The sequence below is a fragment of the Polypterus senegalus genome, chromosome 10, assembly GCF_016835505.1.
Source record: "Polypterus senegalus isolate Bchr_013 chromosome 10, ASM1683550v1, whole genome shotgun sequence".
Taxonomy (NCBI): domain Eukaryota; kingdom Metazoa; phylum Chordata; class Cladistia; order Polypteriformes; family Polypteridae; genus Polypterus; species Polypterus senegalus.
Window position 1 is genome coordinate 5995050 of NC_053163.1, and position 20301 is coordinate 6015350.

Below are 20301 nucleotides of genomic sequence, written 5' to 3' on the forward strand. Positions count from 1 at the left end.
ATTTAGGACACCCCATTTAACCTAACCTGCACCATTCTTAGTTGTGGGAGGAAAAAAAAAAAAAAACAAACACAATAAGAGTTAACACTGAGGGAACAATGAAAGACTGTGAGGCAAGAGTGAAACCCAGTGTGTGCCACCCAGTTAAGGATATGCAATACAAACAATTAAGGAAAAACTGAAAAGTCTTGCAGAAAAACGAGGGAAACAAAAGCTAATACAGATTAGATTGGCTGCTCCTCCTTTTGCCCATCTTGGTAGGGAAGCAAACAGAATTAAGTCAGAACAAGCGTTGTTGGACTAAAATGTTAGTTGTTTTTTAACAATGTTATACTTCTCTAAAAAATAAAATTGATTTAGAAATTGCACTATTTTAAAATACAAAAACCAGCAGGAGACAAGAGGAAAAGTATTTGCTGCTCGGTTCTACCGATTTAAAGTTTTTTATTTTACTTCAAGTGCTGTACAAATTTAAGAGTGAAGCTCCAAAACCAAAAAGCAACAGAAATTCAAGTCAATAAAACACAGATGGGATATTATAATACAAAAATGTGAATGCTCAAAATATTTAGGGAAGGAAGGGAGGGAGGGAGGGGAGGATGGAAACAAAAACTGATGAACTTAGTACTCAAAAATAAGACAATTCCCAAAAACAAAAAAACTGTACAAATTGCCCTTTTTAATAAAGTCTAATGTACACTTTTTTTTTTTTTTAATCAATGACCATAGTCTTCCAAACCATCAGACTGCATTCTTTAACAAAGGGCCATGAAGAAATAAGTCAAAGAGTCTCCTGATAACTCCACATTCAAGCACTAAAATGGTCCTCCTAGAGAGGTATTGGCATCTCGCAATTTTCAGTTGACGCTCACGGGCAGGTGGAATGCCCATTTAGGTGATGCTGCATTTGCACTCTCTACTGTATGTCCACTCGCACTAGGAAAATGGCAATAGAGCACCAAGCCATTTCCCGAAACCATTTCTCTAGAAGGCGCAAGTAGGGTTCTACTGGACAGGCAATGATTCTGGATGCCTAATGGGGGAAGAAAAAGGGGAGTGTGTGAAATATTTAACTGATGCTTAATAATTAGTCAGCACTACAAAGTCTTTCAAACAGAATGTTAATATCAAAAATTGAGCACTTGGCACTTTTAAAGTTCCAAACAGCTAATCCTCAACAGAAAGTGCAGCAGGTACCACTTGAGTGAAACACTTACTCAATAGTACCTTCCAGCTGCACAACAGCCTGCTTATCCAAATAACGACAGAAAAGGGAGAGCAGGTTTGATGGAAGGAGTAAGGGCTCCACCAACGAAGAATGGGAGAGCTGCTTTGCAACGGAAAACACAGTATCAGTCCTGAAAAAGAAAAACAGCATTGGGAAGGGAGGACAAACTGCAGGCAACTTCCATCTTCAGACACTCGCACCTCCCTTCTACCCAATACATCCAAGTTCAGACCGTATCGGCATTTAGAAACGCTGCATTTCATCCATACATTCATTTTACAGTTCTAGATTACACTGTACCAAAGCTCTTTAGCAGCAACATCCCTTCAGGAATAACAAACACACTGAAGTGCTCCAAACAACAAAAACACGCCAGCCATCCCATCTGCTCACCATATATCAAATTCCTCAATGCCTGGCTCTATAGGTGTGTCTGCAGACAGGAGCCTCTCACCATGGCTAAGCAATGCATATAAGAAAGAGATTGCAAACTGCAGGAGGAAAAAAAAAAAAAAAAAATGAACCAAGGCCACAAAAACCATAACTTGGACCATACAGACCTTCAAGAGCACACCACTGCATCAGTGGAACATATCACTCCATACTTTACCTTGTTGTGACATGCAAGAGACAGGCGTGTGTCTGCAGAATCAGGCAATGGTGCTGTGAACTCCTTCAGGACCTGAACAAGCTGAGTGAAGGAGAGGTGACCAATCACTGTACAGAGGGGAGCGTACAACACTGGAAGAGCCTGAAGAAAGATTTAGAGGAGGTCGTGATCTTGCAATTTGCTGCAATAGTTCAGATGCTGGGCTACAGGTAAGGTGTTATATAAAGACTAAAATTATCACCTCATATGGACATTCTGCATCTTGGGCCATTAACAGTGGAAGATGTTTCAACACTGCCACAAGTATCTCAAGAGCTGCTTCTAGAGGCAAAAAGGACAGAAGTCTGGCAATCAAACGCTTGCCCTTGGATACCAACAGGACTGGCAGGAATTCTGCTTCAAGTTCACTGGGTGAAATCAAGAAGGGATAAATGGGTTAAGGGATGTTTAACTACTCCCATTGGAAGAGACTACGGAAAGATCTACAGTCATCTAAAATTTAAAAAAAACACACCACACACCGCTTAAATTTCATTAGCCAGATCCAGAATATTCTAAAAGCCCCGTACTGAGAAGTGCTCTACGACAGGCCACTGTGACGCTCCTGAAAATATGAATCTGGTCTACCCCACAATTAAGACTAAATTCAACCCCAAAACCTCCTACCAGTTCACTTCAAAGACTAGGGCACTAAATAAATCAAATCAATCAATCCACACTCACTTCTGGCCGGATTCCTGGAAGCCCTCTTTTAAAAGGTGAAAGAGCTGGTTGACTTTACAAGCCTGAGTATCATGGAAGCGAATTCTCTCTTCTTCAGGCAAAACAGACATTTTCTTCTGCAATTCTTCCACCTCAAGGAGTGTCATGAACATCTAGGTGGGTAAATACATAAAATAATTACATGAGGTGGCAGGGTCCTATAGATGCAGCTTAAAAACAGCTGGATTAGAACTTGCTCTGTTTGAGCCCATACAGAATGACATAATTTTGTGGCTGATCTTGTTGAAAGGAAGAGTGTACACACATATATATATATATACACACACATATATAAATACACTCACCTAAAGGATTATTAGGTACCCCATACTAATACGGTGTTTGACCCCCCTTTCGCCTTCAGAACTGCCTTAATTCTACGTGGCATTGATTCAACAAGGTGCTGAAAGCATTCTTTAGAAATGTTGGCCCATATTGATAGGATAGCAATTTGCAGTTGGGGATTTGTGGGATGCACATCCAGGGCACGAAGCTCCCGTTCTACCACATCCCAAAGATGCTCTATTGGGTTGAGATCTGGTGACTGTGGGGGCCATTTTAGTACAGTGAACTCATTGTCAGACCAGGCAACATTTTTCCAGTCTTCAACTGTCCAATTTTGGTGAGCTCATGCAAATTGTAGCCTCTTTTTCCCATTTGTAGTGGAGATGAGTGGTACCCGGTGGGGTCTTCTGCTGTTGTAGCCTATCCGCCTCAAGGTTGTGCGTGTTGTGGCTTCACAAACGCTTTGCTGCATACCTCTGTTGTAACGAGTGGTTATTTCAGTCAAAGTTGCTCTTCTATCAGCTTGAATCAGTCGGCCCATTCTCCTCTGACCTCTAGCATCAACAAGGCATTTTCGCCCACAGGACTGCCGCATACTGGATGTTTTTCCCTTTTCACACCATTCTTTGTAAACCCTAGAAATGGTTGTGCGTGAAAATCCCAGTAACTGAGCAGATTGTGAAATACTCAGACCTGCCTGTCTGGCACCAACAACTATGCCACGCTCAAAATTGCTTAAATCACCTTTCTTTCCCATTCTGACATTCAGTTTGGAGTTCAGGAGATTGTCTTGACCAGGACCACACCCCTAAATGCATTGAAGCAACTGCCATGTGATTGGTTGATTAGATAATTGCATTAATGAGAAATTGAACAGGTGTTCCTAATGATCCTTTAGGTGAGAGAGTGTGTGTATATATATATATATATATATATATATATATATATATATATATATATATATATATATATATATATATATTACACACACACATAAATATATATACACCCACCACCATAATCTACTTGTAGTTCAGAAACTATGAAATACCTCAAAATTACCAAACAGGTTATCTTAAGGGCTCAGGTGGACGTTGCCAAGATATTTAAGCATTGGAAGACAATAATTTTTCAATGGTGCGACTAAAAAAAAAAAATCAAAGGTTGCACCGGTGCGACCAGCTGTTCGAGGGGGAAAAAAACAAAACTCCGTGACTCTTAAAGTCTCCCTGTTGTTCAACAGACACACATTAGGCCCATATCGTGGTCTAAACCAATTAGAGATAGTGAAGGGCGGATCCCGCCCCCCTCTGATTGGCCGTGGTCCAGATATTCCTGTACGTGTGTGTATGTTTGAAAATGCATGTGATGCAGTCAGACAGAGAGAGGCGAGTAGCCCATCAGGTAAACAGTGGATGTAGCCGCGGATTATGAGAGAAGATGAAAAGAACGATTGACAGCTTTTTCGTTAAGAATGTTAAGTTAGGGCCTGATCCGTCTGAAAATCATAACCAATGCTCTGACACGGAGCCATCAACCTCCCAAGTTATAGCAAGCCCTGGTCCGGAGACAGCATTAGATAATGAGCCACATACGATCGAGTCTGAGCCCACTGAAATTAAAAGGGGTAAAGTGTATACATTTCGAAAAGAGTGGCTTGACCAGTTTCCTGGCTAAGATACAGTAAAGCTGATAATATAATGCACTGTATTTACTGTAAAGAGTGTGGGAAGACCATGGCCAGCAGTAGTGCATTTGTGACTGGTTCTAATACATTTAGAATTGAAACGCTGAAAAAGCACAATGCATCTATAAAACACATTACATGCCGCGATAAATGCACTGCTCAAGTGTCCCCTCTCCCCGCTGCCTTTCAGCGCAGGTAGCAGCAAACAGATCATCAGACGAGGCCGAGATGATAAGTTTAACGTTGCCTACAATATTGCAAAAGAACTTCCCTTCACTAAATTCAAGTCCGAAATAATTCTTATGAAGAAAAATGGCTTGAACGTAAACCCGACGTACAGCAATGATGTCGCGTGCGCCCAATTTATAGGAGTCATCGCAGATACATTGGAATAAAAAGAAGTCTGTGCAAATTGCGAACAGTGCGTACATGGCAATCCTGATCGACGGAGACAGATATCGCCACAAACGAATGCGTCATTGTGTACGGTCATATCTTGCGGAGAGGAAGACCGGTGAATATACTTATTGGACACATTGAGGTCGAGCATGCTCATGCCCAAGTCTGGAAGATTTTGATGCTAGAGAGTGTGGCCAGCTGGTTTAGTCAAGGCCAAAGATCAAGAAGGCCAAACTACAGGAGTTGGCCATCCGAGGGGCATGTGACTGCAATGGAGGATAGTCCATAAGACATTGAGCCATGAGATGTTCAGTTTGAAGCCCTTAAAACACTTAATTTAGATTTTCTTTTTAGTTAATTTATCTTGAGATTTTTTAAGTTTAAATTTCAGCTCAGTAAAGCACTTTAAGCACCAACACTTTTTCAGTAAGTTACCTTTCTTGTAGAATTGTGCTTGCCTTCAAATAAAGAACTTTATATTGACCAGATTGTTAGTTAATCATTTACAAGTCAATATTGCCTATATGGACAGCGATTAAAAAATAAATAAATAAAGTGAACGTGTAAAACTGTGGTGTTAAATGTGATGCGGTTGAAAATTTGGGTGCACCTAACTTTTTGTGCAACCAGTGCAAAAAGTTAGTCTAGAGCCCTGTACACACATCAAAAATTACTGCTATGGAAAACGCCTAAGATTAAAGACTACATCTAATCTTTTATTAACTTTGGGAATATTTAAGGAAAAACATACAACACTGCAGGCAGTTCCTATTTCTACCCATCCACTTCATGACATGCTGTTGTGTAGAGTCTTTAATTGCTGCTTTATTTCACTTTACTGTGTGCTGAACAGTGCTACTGGAGCTCTTTTGCTCAGTCACTGGAATATACAACACACATGCAGACATGAGAATATTTCTGTATTGTATGTATAGTACTTGTGTAACAGGGTGCACTGTTCTATGTTGTTGCTGCTTTAGTAAGAACTTCCCTTTAAATCATTGAAACTTCCTACAAAATTATCCCATTGAGAATTTGAAATCACTGAGAACACTAAAAATAAGCAAAGGAGTTATCAAGAAACATTTTTGACGACCTAAGCAAAGAGGACATCTTCAAGGATATAAAATTCTGAATGACTCCCATAAAAGATGTACCTTCTCTATCAAGTTTAAGACTCCTAGTCTTCGATGTCCAATGTCCTTGAGGTCCTAGAAGAACAAAAATTAGACAGCTTGGCTTGAGATTTTAATAGGAAGGATCTATAGATATTACACAGTAAATGTCTTCTCCAAACTACACCATCTGACTACAATACTTTAAAATAATTTGCTTAGAATTACAACATTGAAGCAATATGACCATCCATCACCTCCTCCTGACAATGTACATGGACTGCATCAATCGCACGACGGGGTGAATAGCAAGTGGAAACTGCGACTTGGCCCAATGAACCCTCGATGTGAACAACTGCAAAAAATGAATATGTCAAGAGGTTGATACACAAGCTCCATCTCCACTTCACCCCAACTTGACCCTAGCTTCCAATTCCTTACCTGGCTCATAAATCTCTGCCTTCTGCACATATGGCGTCATGAGTTTTGGTGGCTCTTTTTTGGCTCTGTCACCCAGCAGCTCATCTTCTGTCAACTTCTCCTCAAGCTTCTGGTAGTAAGCCTGAAAATATTCGCATCTTTAGAAAAAATGGACACCAGTAAAAAAAACTCCATTTCCCCCTTCCAAAAATAGCACCATTTTGACTTGGTCCTGCTCTCTCTTACCTGATAATAGTAGTCATCTAAGTGTGGGTTCTCACTCTGAAGCTGAATCATCTGCAGTCGAATCACCCAGGCCTTCTCTTTTGCAGACATAATGTTGGCATAAGGGTCCGATCGAGGTTCTCTTTGCTTTCTCATGGAACTTTAAGAGAAGTGTTTTGTTAAGAAACTTCATTGAATTTGGCCATGAAATTTTTGAGTAACAAGTCAGAACAGCACTTTAAAGGTTTGATCAAGATAACATTGTTCAGAGGTACTCTTAGATTCACCATCGTTAACTTGTATATGATTGAGAGGGGGTCGGATCGGAGAGAAACCTGTTGAAATTTTTGCTTAATAAATAAATAAATAAAACAAAACAAAAAAACACCACCACACACACATAGATGACCAACAATGCAAAAAAATTCTTTAACTCAATTATATGAATTAGAGATAATGAGGCCATAGGATACAACTCAACTTTACTTAGGGAATCACCCAGGGTCAAAGAGGCTAAAAGACCAAGAGAGAACAGCAAAGTAGCACTACCTCAGACTGAAACTGTTAGAACTTTTATTTAGGTAATTAAAAATTCTCACCGAGAAAGCAGTTACATGAAATAAATATTTGGTCCTGAACTTTCAAGTTGCATCTCCTAGATCATACACATAAAACTGACACTTATACAATTATGAAAACTGGAAAAACACCAACACCCACAATCTCAAATAATTTACAGTTCTGAATTTGATATTTAGAAGACTCTGGCATTTTTCTGAACAGCACAACAAGCAAATATGAACAAAATGTTACATATGAGTCAAAACATGGCTGCAAGAGAAACACTCCATTCATCCACTTATCCCCCACAAGTCCATCTTTACATTTCCAAGGTTGATTATCTCCAGTTAGCTGGTAAGTATGCCAGCCAAACTCTAAACACACTTACACCCTGAACAAACACAGTGTCTTCCATTTAAAAATCACACACACAAATCCCAAAACTGAAGATGGCTAACTATATATAAACTCTATTCGGTGCTGGGCCCACAATTGATCCAGAGTACCTGCAGCTGTCAAGTATAACATTACTCACTGCTGCCCCACAAAAATTCCTTGTGTTGTGTTTGTTTCAGAGGTCCACACAAGCTAACTGCAATTATTTAAAGCATAACTGGCTGATTAAATAACTCCAAAAAAAAAAAAATCCCGCTTAACAAGTTCTTAAATTTTTAATGTTTACACAAGATTAGCACATTCAGCCATGATGCCATTCAGGGCTGCCATTTGGAGCAAATTGGTCTTTCTAGACCTGGCATCACCAACTAACCACAATGTCGAAAGGCTAGAGGATGAGCTTTACTGGCCAAACCAAACATGCTTTTCAGGGCGTGTTGAAAAATGTGATTAGTCAAGTACCTTTGAGTCCTCTGCTGTCTCTGACTGAGTATTCTTCTGTGTTGCGGGTGAAGCTGAGTGACATGACCAGGAAACCTAGACAGACAAAAAGTTAAAGAAGCCAAAAACAGCCAGGTGAAAAAGACTTGAATGTGGGCAGAGAGCCATCTGCAAGAATAAAAATAAGCATTTGGCTTATTACTGAACCACATTCCCAAAGCCTTATGTGCAATTCACCAACATGTGCTCACTGCTGCAGGGTAAACTGAGCTCACTGTCTGAGAAGGCCACAGACTTAAGTCCCCACCAAGATCTGCAAATAATGACTTTAACTTGCATCATTGACTACTCTGTACATTTACATTCTCACATTAATAAAATAAAGCGACGAAGGAGCATTCCTAAAAGACATTACAAGACAATGGTGCTGAACGAGTGAAGAAAGCAAGTTTGTACAATGTGACCAAAAGTTGAGATTTATTTTTTTCCTACAAACCTTCAGCAAGATAGATGTGTTCATACATGCAATTATTTTAATAGTAGAGATTATTGGTCAATTACATTTGTAAATCTATACAAGTGCTCTAAGCCTGTGCTCCTAAAAGAACGCACAGAAATTGGAAACAACTCAAGCAAAAAATTTATTTCACATTTAAATAAAAACACTCTCACACACACACAACTGGTACAGGAGCTACTGGGAGAGAACTTAATTGGGTCAGATCAGTTATCTCCTGGTAACAAACCCTTTCTCCAGTGTGTACCAACAGTTATAAGCTTCTGTTTTCAACAATCCACATTTGATAGTGAACTAACCAAGGCCATCCATAAGTAGGGCAGCCCCAGCCCACACACTGATTTTATCAAGACTACCCCAGTTTTCTCAGGTATTTAACAAAATCCAAGGCCTACCATTCTTTCATGTTTCTTATGACCTTACGTAACTACTCACTTCAGGCAAACTTTGCTTCTCCAACAGTGGCTCTCATACATCCATGACCCATAACTGCACTGACTGCATATTGTATTCTCACAGGAAAAAATATTTATTCGTACATTATAGGGCTAGATCTGAGGAATGCTAATGTGATGGGTGACACAGGTAGCTTATCGTGGCTTTATCACAGATGTGTTTAAAAGGTGTCCTATAGTACATATATTCTGCCATTGTGTGAATAATCCTAGAAGCCAGTGGCGAGTGGAAACTTTATGAATGCAAGTGGTGCTGTAAATTCTGTGTTAGCATTTGAAAAATAATCTAGGTGACGGGACTGTCCACACTGCCCAATAAATCTTTCTGTAACCAAAGTCACCTTGCATTTACAACCCAATATGCTCGGTGCTGAACCTCCAAGGCAAACTAGTTTTTTCAAACTCAGATGTCTGACAAATGACAAAAGCAACAATTCATTCCTGGCTATCTGCATAAGCTATAAATGTGATCCATGGATGGTGTCATACCTGTTGGTAGCAAAAAGCAATGCAGGTGATGGTATTTATTCTGTACAGCCCAGGGGTTCCCATGTGAAGCGTTTTCCTGTGTCTTTCGGACCTTAAGAGTGTTGCATTGCTCTCACACCACCCACAAGTGCACTACAAGACTTTGGTCTGACTGTTGGCTCCTTGAATATCAACAGTTACGCTTCCAATAAGCTTACTCAGTGGTTGATATGGTTGACAATGAATGAATTCTTGGAGTGACTTCATATTCTAGCATCATGGTCACCACAATTCAAAATTCCTTTATTATGGTAAACCAGGGGTTATCAAACTCGGTCCTGGGGGACCCCTGTGGCTACAGGTTTTTGTTCCAACCAGCCTCTGTTTTTAATTGGACACCTGGGCTAATTAAGTGAACTGTTGTTTCCCAGATTCCCTGTTTTGGGAACAATAAACAAATTAGAAAACTAAGGATTTTTTCTTTTTAAACTAAAAAGTATTAAAATGTAGTAAGCAGTTAGATGTATTTTTTTTCTCATTAACAGTATTTTCATCTTCATTCTACTTTTCTAGGTGTTCTAATTGTTTAATGAATCTGTTATTTACTACTTTGTGGGGATGACGCTCAAGTAGTTGCAGCCTTTCACGATTGAGTGTTTGCTTGGGTTTCTGTTCTGCTTGTTTTTAATAGTCATTAAGATTTTAAGAAGGGAGCAAACTGCACAGAGCAAGGGCGAAATAAAGAGTTAAGCATTTAAATCCATAGAAATATTTCTGCTTTTGCTAAGTTTCTTATAAATATAAAAATCACGCTGCTGTGCATTTCTGAATGTTGAATAAAAGAACACTAATACCAGCTAATTAAATGATCAGTGCTATCAGGTGTTGTTACTGATTAGGAATCTGTATGGGAAAAAAAAAAAACCTGCAGCCACAGGGGTCCCCCAGGACCGAGTTTGAGAACCCCTGTGGTAAACTATGTGCTGTCCTCTTGTCGCAATGAGGACCCTAACAGAAGCAAAACTAATCCCTTTGCATACCAAACCAGCCAAATCTGTTTTGGGGAAAAATGGACCATATATAAGCACCACCCTACTCTCTCACCTCCATTGTTCTCTAGAATTTGAATGGACTGTAGTTTATTTTTATCTTTACTATTTTCAAATAGCCTTAATATATTAATTGTACTTTTACCTTGGAGCTTTAATAACCAAAATAGTCAACAGCTGTGCACGTATGTATATTTATTTCAAGGTACAAAGAGAATGTTTTTGTATTCACCATTGAATTCAATATGTAAATGACATGCTCAGTGCCTATTTGATGTGCAACCTATTATGTGAAATTGTGTTGAAATATGTATTATGTTCTCCCATTCCAAACAACTGAAATACCACAAACAGTATACAGAACAGGTTGCCTATAAATTGCACTTAATTAAATCAACCCCATGCCCTGACACAGTAGCACTTTTTACCTGAATCTCTGTAGTGGATTGGCTGGAGGACTGAAAAACGGCGCAGGGCCCGGAGAAGGCGACATTGGCCCAAATCGCATTTGCAGGACCTTTGGGGTTAGAGGTCGGGTGGGCGTACTGATGTTTGAGGAAGTGGGTCGGAAAGAAGAAGGAGATAGGTATCTGCTGGGCTGTGGAGAGACACTGAATGGTCAGGGGAAAATGCCTCAAATCTAGTAGAAATAAAAACTTGGGCACTGACTGCTACTCAACATTATGGTATTTCCACTTGTGCTGGCTTAGGAATCTCTCACTGATGCCATGTTGAAACTGCAGTAACTAATTACAGAAAAAAAATGTCCTTTTGCAGAGGAGTAGCCTGTAGCCCAAAGCTTTATTTTCATTAATAGTTTTATAAAGCATGTTCTTCAATGATCTGGATTTGTTTCATACAGTAGTCTAATTCTATGTAAAATGGAGTAACTATCATAATAGACCATAGGCAAAGTGAATGCACTTAAGAGTGTAAGATGTACTTTGTTATATACAAAATTATGACTTACTATGTATACACTAAAAATTAACAGTAATTTCACCAAATCTACAAAAGTATTCCAAAAACCTTGTACCTGGTCCTGGCCCCACCCTCTTGTTTTAGTTATTTTCTAGCACTGGTGGAAAGTAACAAGCCTAAATAAAAATGTTTGGTTAACTGTCGAAGCAGACTGGATAAATCCACTTTCCAAACAAAAGGAACACACCTGACCAAATCTAGTCTGAGAAGAGTAAGGCCGCACTGGACATAAAGGTGAGCGAGGCATCATGGGACAAGCTGGCACCTATCATCAAAAAAAAAAAAAAATTATATAGTTTTATCCCTTAATTCCCTTTAAATTAACCCTAAAGCATTCCATGGTTTACCTGTTGCATGTAACGGGGACTGAAAGCTCTTGGTGAAAGGTGCCGTTGTGGTGCATGCTTTGGAGCAGAAACTTCAGGGTACTGATGGGTCAGGGGAGAAGACAGGAAGTCCAGGGTGGTGGGTGGAATCCTTTGCTCTAAGGTCCTGTCAATCACCTTCATGGCACCAGTATCCTGAAATGCATATCTCTGCTTTACACTGGTACTCACCATGCTCCCCAGTTCAGCTTAAAGCCGACAACATGTCTAGCTTAAGAGGGACCTGCTATACTAAAGATCTAGCTGCAGGATAAATTTTGAAGCAAGAAGCTTATATTAGGTTGTGAACCTGCCTATCCTATTTGGAATGAACAGTTAGCAGAGCATCTAAATGCACAGCTGACAATCTCCTGTTAATGGAGGACAAGAACCAACTCTGGACAGTACCACAGGAGAAGACAATTCTTAAGAATTACTCACTTCGGCTTCCAGATCCATCTCATCCCACGTTGAACTGATGCCACTATCCACCACTGCACTGTCCAGGCTCTGGATGCATATAATACAGTGAGTCAGAACCAGTAGACAAGGCCACTTACTCTTATTCTAATCATTACCTAATAAGTTGTTGTATTTTACAAGTTTCTCACCATCACTATTAAGTAAACAACATTTTCTATCCAGCAGCTAGGATCATTTGCACAAATTAGGTTGATTCAGCATCACAGCTGCTGCTGATCACTGTTAGTTTAATCTCTAAATTACTTATTTGAAATGCAGGGGTGGGGGCACCTATTACAAAAATAGGACATTAATCCTCTTCTTGTTTAAATATAAACGATTTACTCCAGAAAAGAACCAAAATGTTAAACCTTTACTCAAGTACAACAAAATCAAATTATATTTCAAACATTGATCAAAAGCCCTTCATTTTCAACTTCTCAGGAACCCTAGAAATTTCTCATACTTCCCTTGATAAATTTACATTTGCAAACTCTCAAGTACTTATCCTTAAGTATTTAACAAAAAACAAACACGAGGAGCGATCACAACCTTCACCACAGAATCCACTCTCCTTCTGCATTTCTCTCTCATGTTTCAAAAGCTTCTGCACATCAGGATTACCACGAACCATAACTCACTAACTCAAGTCAACATAGCCATTTTTTCAACCTTCCATATAAATCAAAAATTAAGACTGCCAAAGACTAATGCAGAAATCGGTACTGTATTCAGAAGGAAAGCAGTGGTCATATCTAGCAGTTACTGTAGATTTTTGCTCCTAGCCTTTTGGGTGTAGTTTGACACTTTGACCCAGAAGGTAATTAGTCAACAGAAACTGCACTCTAGCTTAATCACTACCTATTATGACTGCAAACTATACTCCCCAAGCAAGCATGCTAATCATCAACTGTCTTAGACATCTTAGACCCTGGTTACATGCACAATTAAGTACGATGGCAGAAGCCAGTAGCTAGATCACTTTCTAGATGGTCCTCACCTCTAAAGTGGGCTTGCCTTTAATACTTTTGAGAACAGCTGGATCCTGGAATTCCATCCTCTTGCTCAGCTCCCGCCTGCGCTCCCCACGCATTTCCATGCGGCCTGTAGCTCTGGGAGCCATTTGGACCTTAGATGAAGCAGGGGCAGGCTGGGATTTAGTTACTGGAAGACGTTGAGGTGCCGGCTGGCCTGCAGCCTGTTGCACCTCTGGTGGTTTAGGGGGCTCCCCGTTCACTTTTGAAAGATCCTTGGAGGAATCCTTTTCAAACTTAGAGAATTCACCACAGAACACAAAGAGGTCGGCAGGATCTTCCTCGCCTCCAGATTCCATATCTAGAACAGTTACAACCACATTAATGAGGATGTAACCTAAAGTTTGGAAAACATCACATTGACAAGAGAAATGAAGACAAACAGAAGCCAGAGAGACGATTTCACAAGTTACATAGTTCTCAAACCTGCAGGAGAAGTACTCACCCAAACGAAATGTCTCTTCATTGTACAAGTCAATCTCCTCGTCTTCTTCAACCATTTCTTGAAGCAGAGTGGTGGCTTCTTCATCCTCACTGTGGCCATCAGCCTTGCACTCGTCTGTTTCCTGAAGTAGGGGACACCACTCTGTGTCCTGAATGGAGGTAGAAGTGCAACTGATTAGTCTCATTGCGAGGACTTATTTTTAGTGAAAGAGTCTGGAAGACTGATCCCCATTACACTGTGTGAGCCTCCACAATCATAGGGCCTTAAATGTTACAACTCATAGCAAACAAAGGGGTGTCAAACCCAAGTGTCCTAATTCTTCCCTTCAGATTCAAGTGTACTTTTAAGCAGCATCTGGATAGGATATTGGAACAGCTTATCTATTAGCTAAACAAACAAGCCTGATTTACAGAATGGTTTCTTCTCATTTATCAAATATATGTTCCCATATACTTGAAGAGCAAACACAGAAAATTGCACTTATTTAAGCATCCTTAAAAAAATACATATAAAAATAGACAAACATGCCTAAAAAACTAAACTTAGCAGTGAAAATTAATAAAAGTATGTTTTAAGAGTTTATCAAGCGCCAACTCTGGGTTAGACGTCCACGCATCACAGTGCACTTGCTCAAACGAAGACACTTTTGAGTCAGAACATCGACATAAACATTTTTGGGAAAAATTCAAAACACATTAAAGAGAAATATGCAGACTACACGGAGAAAGCAACAGGACCACTCTCTAGGAGAAGACAGACTGAAGTTACTTGCCATGCCACCTCAGTGATCTAGAAGTCTCTCGCTTTCATAACATTTAGCTATTTAATTCCTTGAACAAATTTCTATGAAATTATACACTACATGCTGTATCTGTGGTCTTTAAAGCATATCAACCCATTGTCTAAGATTACTGCTCACATTTAAAAATTGATTACTTTTTGCAAAACAAAAGTAACATTTAATATGAGCATACTTATGCATATACATGACTATACATGCACACAATGGCACACATACAGGAGGATGTTTGCATGCTAGTAGGCAGAGGAACCCGTTTAAAATGCATTTGTGCACATATAAGAATAGCAGAATACAGTTACGCAAGTGAAGGATAAGCCAATAGAACACCATTACTGGAGACATGGATAACATATACAACACTGTGATAGATCAAATTATGTTGTAGATAAATTGACAAAAATGTTTAGGCTAATTGCAGGTAAACCGGTTTTTCATGCGCTGGGCTTACGAGGAAGTAATAGTACAGGAGAAGCCTAGGAAAAGTACAATGATGCTAAAAGAGCTAACCTTAAATGAGAACTGTGTCACAACAGCTCACTGAGTATTATGCATTAACTCAATATTAATTTTAACTGCCCAAAACAGCATTTAAAATACAATTAAAACTATGAGCACACTTATTCACAGAAAATTTAAGAGTGCAGAGTATTTGGTGACATCAGTATTCAAGGACTTGGAATCAGTTTATCTTGCAGCTTCTTTAGTCACTGAAATGTTCCTGTAGCTTAACAGATTAAAGCTGCTTATTTTCCCCTCCTCTCACCAGTACAAAAACCTCAAGTCCTGCAGGACAGACAGCTGTTATACATGTAATTAATCTTTTATTGCAGATGGTGACACTAAACAGAGGCAATTCAGATGCACTGAAAGAGTGAACCCAAGTAATTTGTAGTGGTGGCTGGGAAACATTTCTTTTCGTGCAAAATGGAGAGAAAAAAAAAAGTCTGATATAACAGACACCAATGAGGACCAATACTGAAGAGCAGTAAATGTGAAAAATAACCACGAAAAAAGAAATATCACTTTACAAAAGATGCAAACAGGCAAGCTTTTTGCCAAAATATTCCAGAAGTATATATTGAGCAATAACAGGCAAACACAAATGTAAACCCAATGCCTCATGGGACTCACTCTAACTGAAGCCAGGACTCTTGACCAATCAATGAGAGGGGAGAGGCAGGTATTCAATTCAAAAATTCAATCCTGGAAGTATATATTTAACAGTAGTTTAGCAGAAAAGCATGAGCTTTGCATGTTTCATGCACATGGCTGGACAACCGACATGTAGATAATGCAGCACACATAATGTGTGATTTTTTATTTTTTACATCGTTTATTGTTTTATAGCCCTGGTCACTATTGACTTTCATTATATCAGACATTTCTCCATTCTGCATTAAAAAACAGGAGATTTTTGTTTTGTTCTCAGCCAGCACTACAAACTACAAGGGATATGTAACAAAAATATATTTTTGGATGGAGTATTCCTTTAACTCAGTTCTTGTTCCAGAATGAATGAATGGATGGATGGATGGAGGATGATGATCACTGATGGGCTTTACTCTTCATAAATTTCTTTCAGATTTTGCCCTGTTCAAATTCTTTAATGCCATTTTCTTAGGCAGGTATCTCCTTTCGATTAGCCAGTTTTTGCAGATGTTAGATCAGGTTGCTGCTTCTCACTCTCTAAACCCCACTGTTGAGATTCTGGCAAGGCCTCTTGTCTGTCCCACTCGTTGTAAAATAAGAAAACATTTGCAAGAAATTCCATCATTTAAGCGTAATCCTGCTAACTCAGCACTGTGTATACAAATCCTAGAACTGAGAACACATTACTTCAGACCTCTCCAAATGACTGAATTAAACCTTATTTAAAACACAAGCCACTCAAACTCTAAATTGCAATGTTCAAATGGTAGATCACTTAAAAACTGAAGTATTCATTTTCTTTTCACACTTCCAAACAGCTGTTGAAACCACAAATTAGCACTAACACTTGCATAAAAGTATATTTTGTTAAAAAAAAAAATCATGAAACATTCAGCAAGTGTTTTCCCCCTGTAAGGTTTACTAAACCCGACTCCTGAAATTACAGGTCCATTATTTAGTAGGGATTTTTGCAGCCATGGCTTCACCACCATATTGTTCATCGGCAGCTTATTTTACTCCTATGCACCAGGCCACAGTTACACGGTTACTACACTTACGAAGTTCAATTGAGTCCCAAGGGCTGAAAGCACGTCGCTTTTTAAAAGGGAGATTCTTATATTCATTAAAACGAGGCTACCGGTTCCGAGTTTTCATAAAACACATGGTCGCCAGACGGGCCATTTCACGGGTGGTGAAATTAATGGCCATAAAAGACTGAAAAAGACCACCAACAAGTCGTTACTGTGTGGATACGAGCGCTCCTACCACACTGTCCTGCGAACGTGAACTTAAACTGAACTCAACTCGAGCCGTTTAACATTAAACTAGCATAACACAGGAGACCAGAACAGGTGTTCTAACGAAACATCCTACCCATCGAAATGATCTACTCACGGATACTACGCATGCGCAGACCAAAATTACGCAACTTCGCCTTACTACATGAATGCATTTATTACAGTTTACTGCATAGGTATTTATTGTCAACGTTTTATAAGTTGTATATTTTGCATGTGTGACTTTTAATCTTGTACAGGCCATTGTATCCATGCACGAGTAATGACCGTCTTGTCAAATCTTTGCATCAGGCTCTCTCTCTTCCGGGCATTAAATGATGCATATATAATAAATTGAGAAATATTAACATTTACATAAATTTGATAGACGACTTCTAAATTCAACATGTTAAATGATGACATGGTATAACGTTAGAAGTTTAATGTTACGACTTACAATAAACTACGGTAGGATACTTCGACAAAGTAGGACAAATCGTCAGAACACCGGCATGTCGACACGAAATGGAGTCGGAACTGCAGGCGAACTCGGAGGAGTCCAAAGGCGGTCGGCCCCGGCGGAGGCCAAGAAACAAACAATTACTTGGGCTTCCTTTCTTCTCACGTCGTAATGAATTAAAAATGAAGGGTACGCGAATTCGGTTTGGGGATAACGCCGAGCGGAAAAGATGGAATTGAAACGCAATTTCGTTTGGTGTTCGTTTCGTAAACTCTGCTGATGCATCGAAGGAAGAAAGAAACAAACGCGCATTACAGCCCGCAATTCACACGTACGACACCACTCTAACGTATTGTTCGAAACGCCATCACCACCAAATAAAGAAAATTTACCGCTAAATCCGCCGTCATGATGAGACAACACGCTCTTAGCAAACCGCGCCGCTCCGAATCTACCCGCTCGCTCGCAAGTAAGCGCCACGCGTTCCCGCCCACAGGTTTTAATATTTCAGGTGTCAGCGGCGCCAACGCTGCGCGCATGCGTAGAAATGCAGGTTTACCGGCGGTGACGGCAAAAAAAATGGCGGCGATTCATTAAAGTAGGTGATGCGTCTTGCAGTATGATATACGTATACGCTATACGGTCAAAAGGTTGTAGAAACCTGACCTTCACACCTATATGAGCTTGTTGGTCATCCCATTCCAAAACCACGGGCATTAATACGGGTATTGCAGCTGTGACAGCCTGCTCTGTTTTGGGAAGGCTTTCCATAAGATTTTGAGGTGCGTGTGTGGGGGAATTTGTGACCGTTAGCCTAAAGAGCATTTGTGAGCTTGGTGATCAGACGTCCCGTATTGATGCATCGCGCCGCTTTTTAATCATTGCGTGTTCTGGAATGAAATTTTGCCGTCCGAAACGCGAAAGGGGACCCCAGAGAAGTACCTGCACGTGCGTTTCTATAAGGAACCCCGTCGATTTCATTTGCGTCCAGCACATTGGCCGGATCACTAATTTGAGTCCCGTTTTGGAACCCTGGAAGTCTGCGCAGCGTGTTTTACTTTTTAATGTCAGATACTGATGTTGAATGAGAAGATCAGCGTTCCAGTAGGGTCAAGAGGGGCGTTTGGGGGTGGCAAGTGGGGCAACCACCCCAGGCCGGGCACCTAAGGGGGCCCTGCTTTTGAGGTCCGCGTGTCCCATTCGAGCGGATTTGTCAAGTTATACTCTCCAGTGTATATATATATATATATTTGAGATGCTTCTAAGTGGAACCCTTTTAAAAGCCCTCTTCAAGGTAAAATTCCGCACATGTACATTTTTGAAAACACTCCATAGTCCACCTTCATCGCCCAAAAAGGGTCGCCAGTATAATCCCTTTCTAAAACAGGAAGCAATTAGTTGCTGGGTTGGCTTCTCCTATCTATAGAAAAAGACATTGCAGATCCAGATAAGACTACCAAGATGTCATCAATGACTTTTCCAATCGAAAGGCAAGAAAAGTGGATTTTCATCTCTTAACCTGGAAACTGGTAAAAGATCTCATGATGATACCTCTACGTTAATTTCACACTTCCTGTCGAAACGCTGAAGCTTGCATTTTATTTGTAGGCCATAAACTTGTCTGAATATTAATGCACAAAAACATGATAACCGGTTGACATGACATCAACGTGAGTTATGACGATGACATCCTGCATATCGAGACTCGAAGTATACTTGCAATTTTGGGGTGCTTTTCTAGGAGAGGCCCTGCTAATTTCCGCATGACACTGCATCGCATTTCTCAGTGGTATTGTCATGAATTCTGAGTTGCACTTTTTTAATAGATTATATCGTTATATTTTGATAAGCTATGGAAGAAGATGATCCACTGTGGCAACCCCTAACGGGAGCAGCCGAAAAAAGAAGATATTGTTATATTTTGATAAAGTCTGCGTGTTATCTTGAAAAAAGTTAGCTGAATACTGTAACGAGAGGGGCGGCACAGTGGCGCAGTAGTAGCACTGCTGCCTCGCAGTAAGGGGACTTGGGTTCGCTTCCCGGGTCCTCCCTGTGTGGAGTTTGCATGTTCTTCTTGTGTCTGCGTGAGTTCCCTCCGGGTACTCCGGTTTCCTCCCACAGTCCAAAGACATGAAGGTCAGGTACATTGGCGATCCTAAATTGTCCCTAGTGTGCGCATGCCCTGCTGTGGGCTGGCACCCTGCCTGGGGTTTGTTTCCTGCCTTGCACCCTGTGTTGGCTGGGATAGGCTCAAGCAGACCCCCGTGACCCTGTAGATAGGATATAGCGGGTTGTATAATGGATGGATGGACTGTAATGAGAAAATCCAGTGTATGTTAACATTATTTTTTTATTAAATTCATGCAAGTTTATACTGTGTTTGACTGAACCGGCCCCCCGCCCTGCACACACCTAAGGCCGCCTCTGAGTAAGGTTGAGGTCAGAGCTCTGTGCAGGCCGAAGGGGCACAAGTCATGCTGGCACAGAAAAGGACCCCCACAAACTGTGATGACAAAGCAGAGAGCACACAATTGTCAGCGATTTCTTGATGTACTGTGTCTTTAACAGTACACTTCACTGGAACAAATGGGTCGAGCCCAAACCCTGCCATTATCCCTTATACACCATACAGTTTAGAAGGTAGAGTTCTGCCGTTTGCCAATACCCACACTTGTCCATCGGACTGCCAGATAGTCTGCACTCCAGAG

General features: G+C 40.3%; 1 protein-coding gene across 1 annotated transcript; it reads right to left on the reverse strand.

Moving 5' to 3' along the window:
- Nucleotides 1-420: 420 nt before the first annotated feature.
- patl2 (PAT1 homolog 2) lies at nt 421-18097 on the reverse strand. Its single transcript, XM_039765021.1, has 18 exons — nt 17986-18097; nt 13906-14053; nt 13427-13761; nt 12406-12474; nt 11947-12120; nt 11787-11864; nt 11047-11216; nt 8151-8225; nt 6753-6891; nt 6528-6648; nt 6344-6441; nt 6129-6182; nt 2562-2713; nt 2080-2245; nt 1839-1979; nt 1622-1719; nt 1218-1358; nt 421-1033 (listed from the first exon to the last, which is right to left on the reverse strand). The coding sequence occupies exons 1-18, from the start codon at nt 18001-18003 to the stop codon at nt 1006-1008; spliced, it is 2205 nt and encodes a 734-aa protein (XP_039620955.1). The 5' UTR covers nt 18004-18097; the 3' UTR covers nt 421-1005.
- Between the last annotated feature and the right edge of the window lie 2204 nt (nt 18098-20301).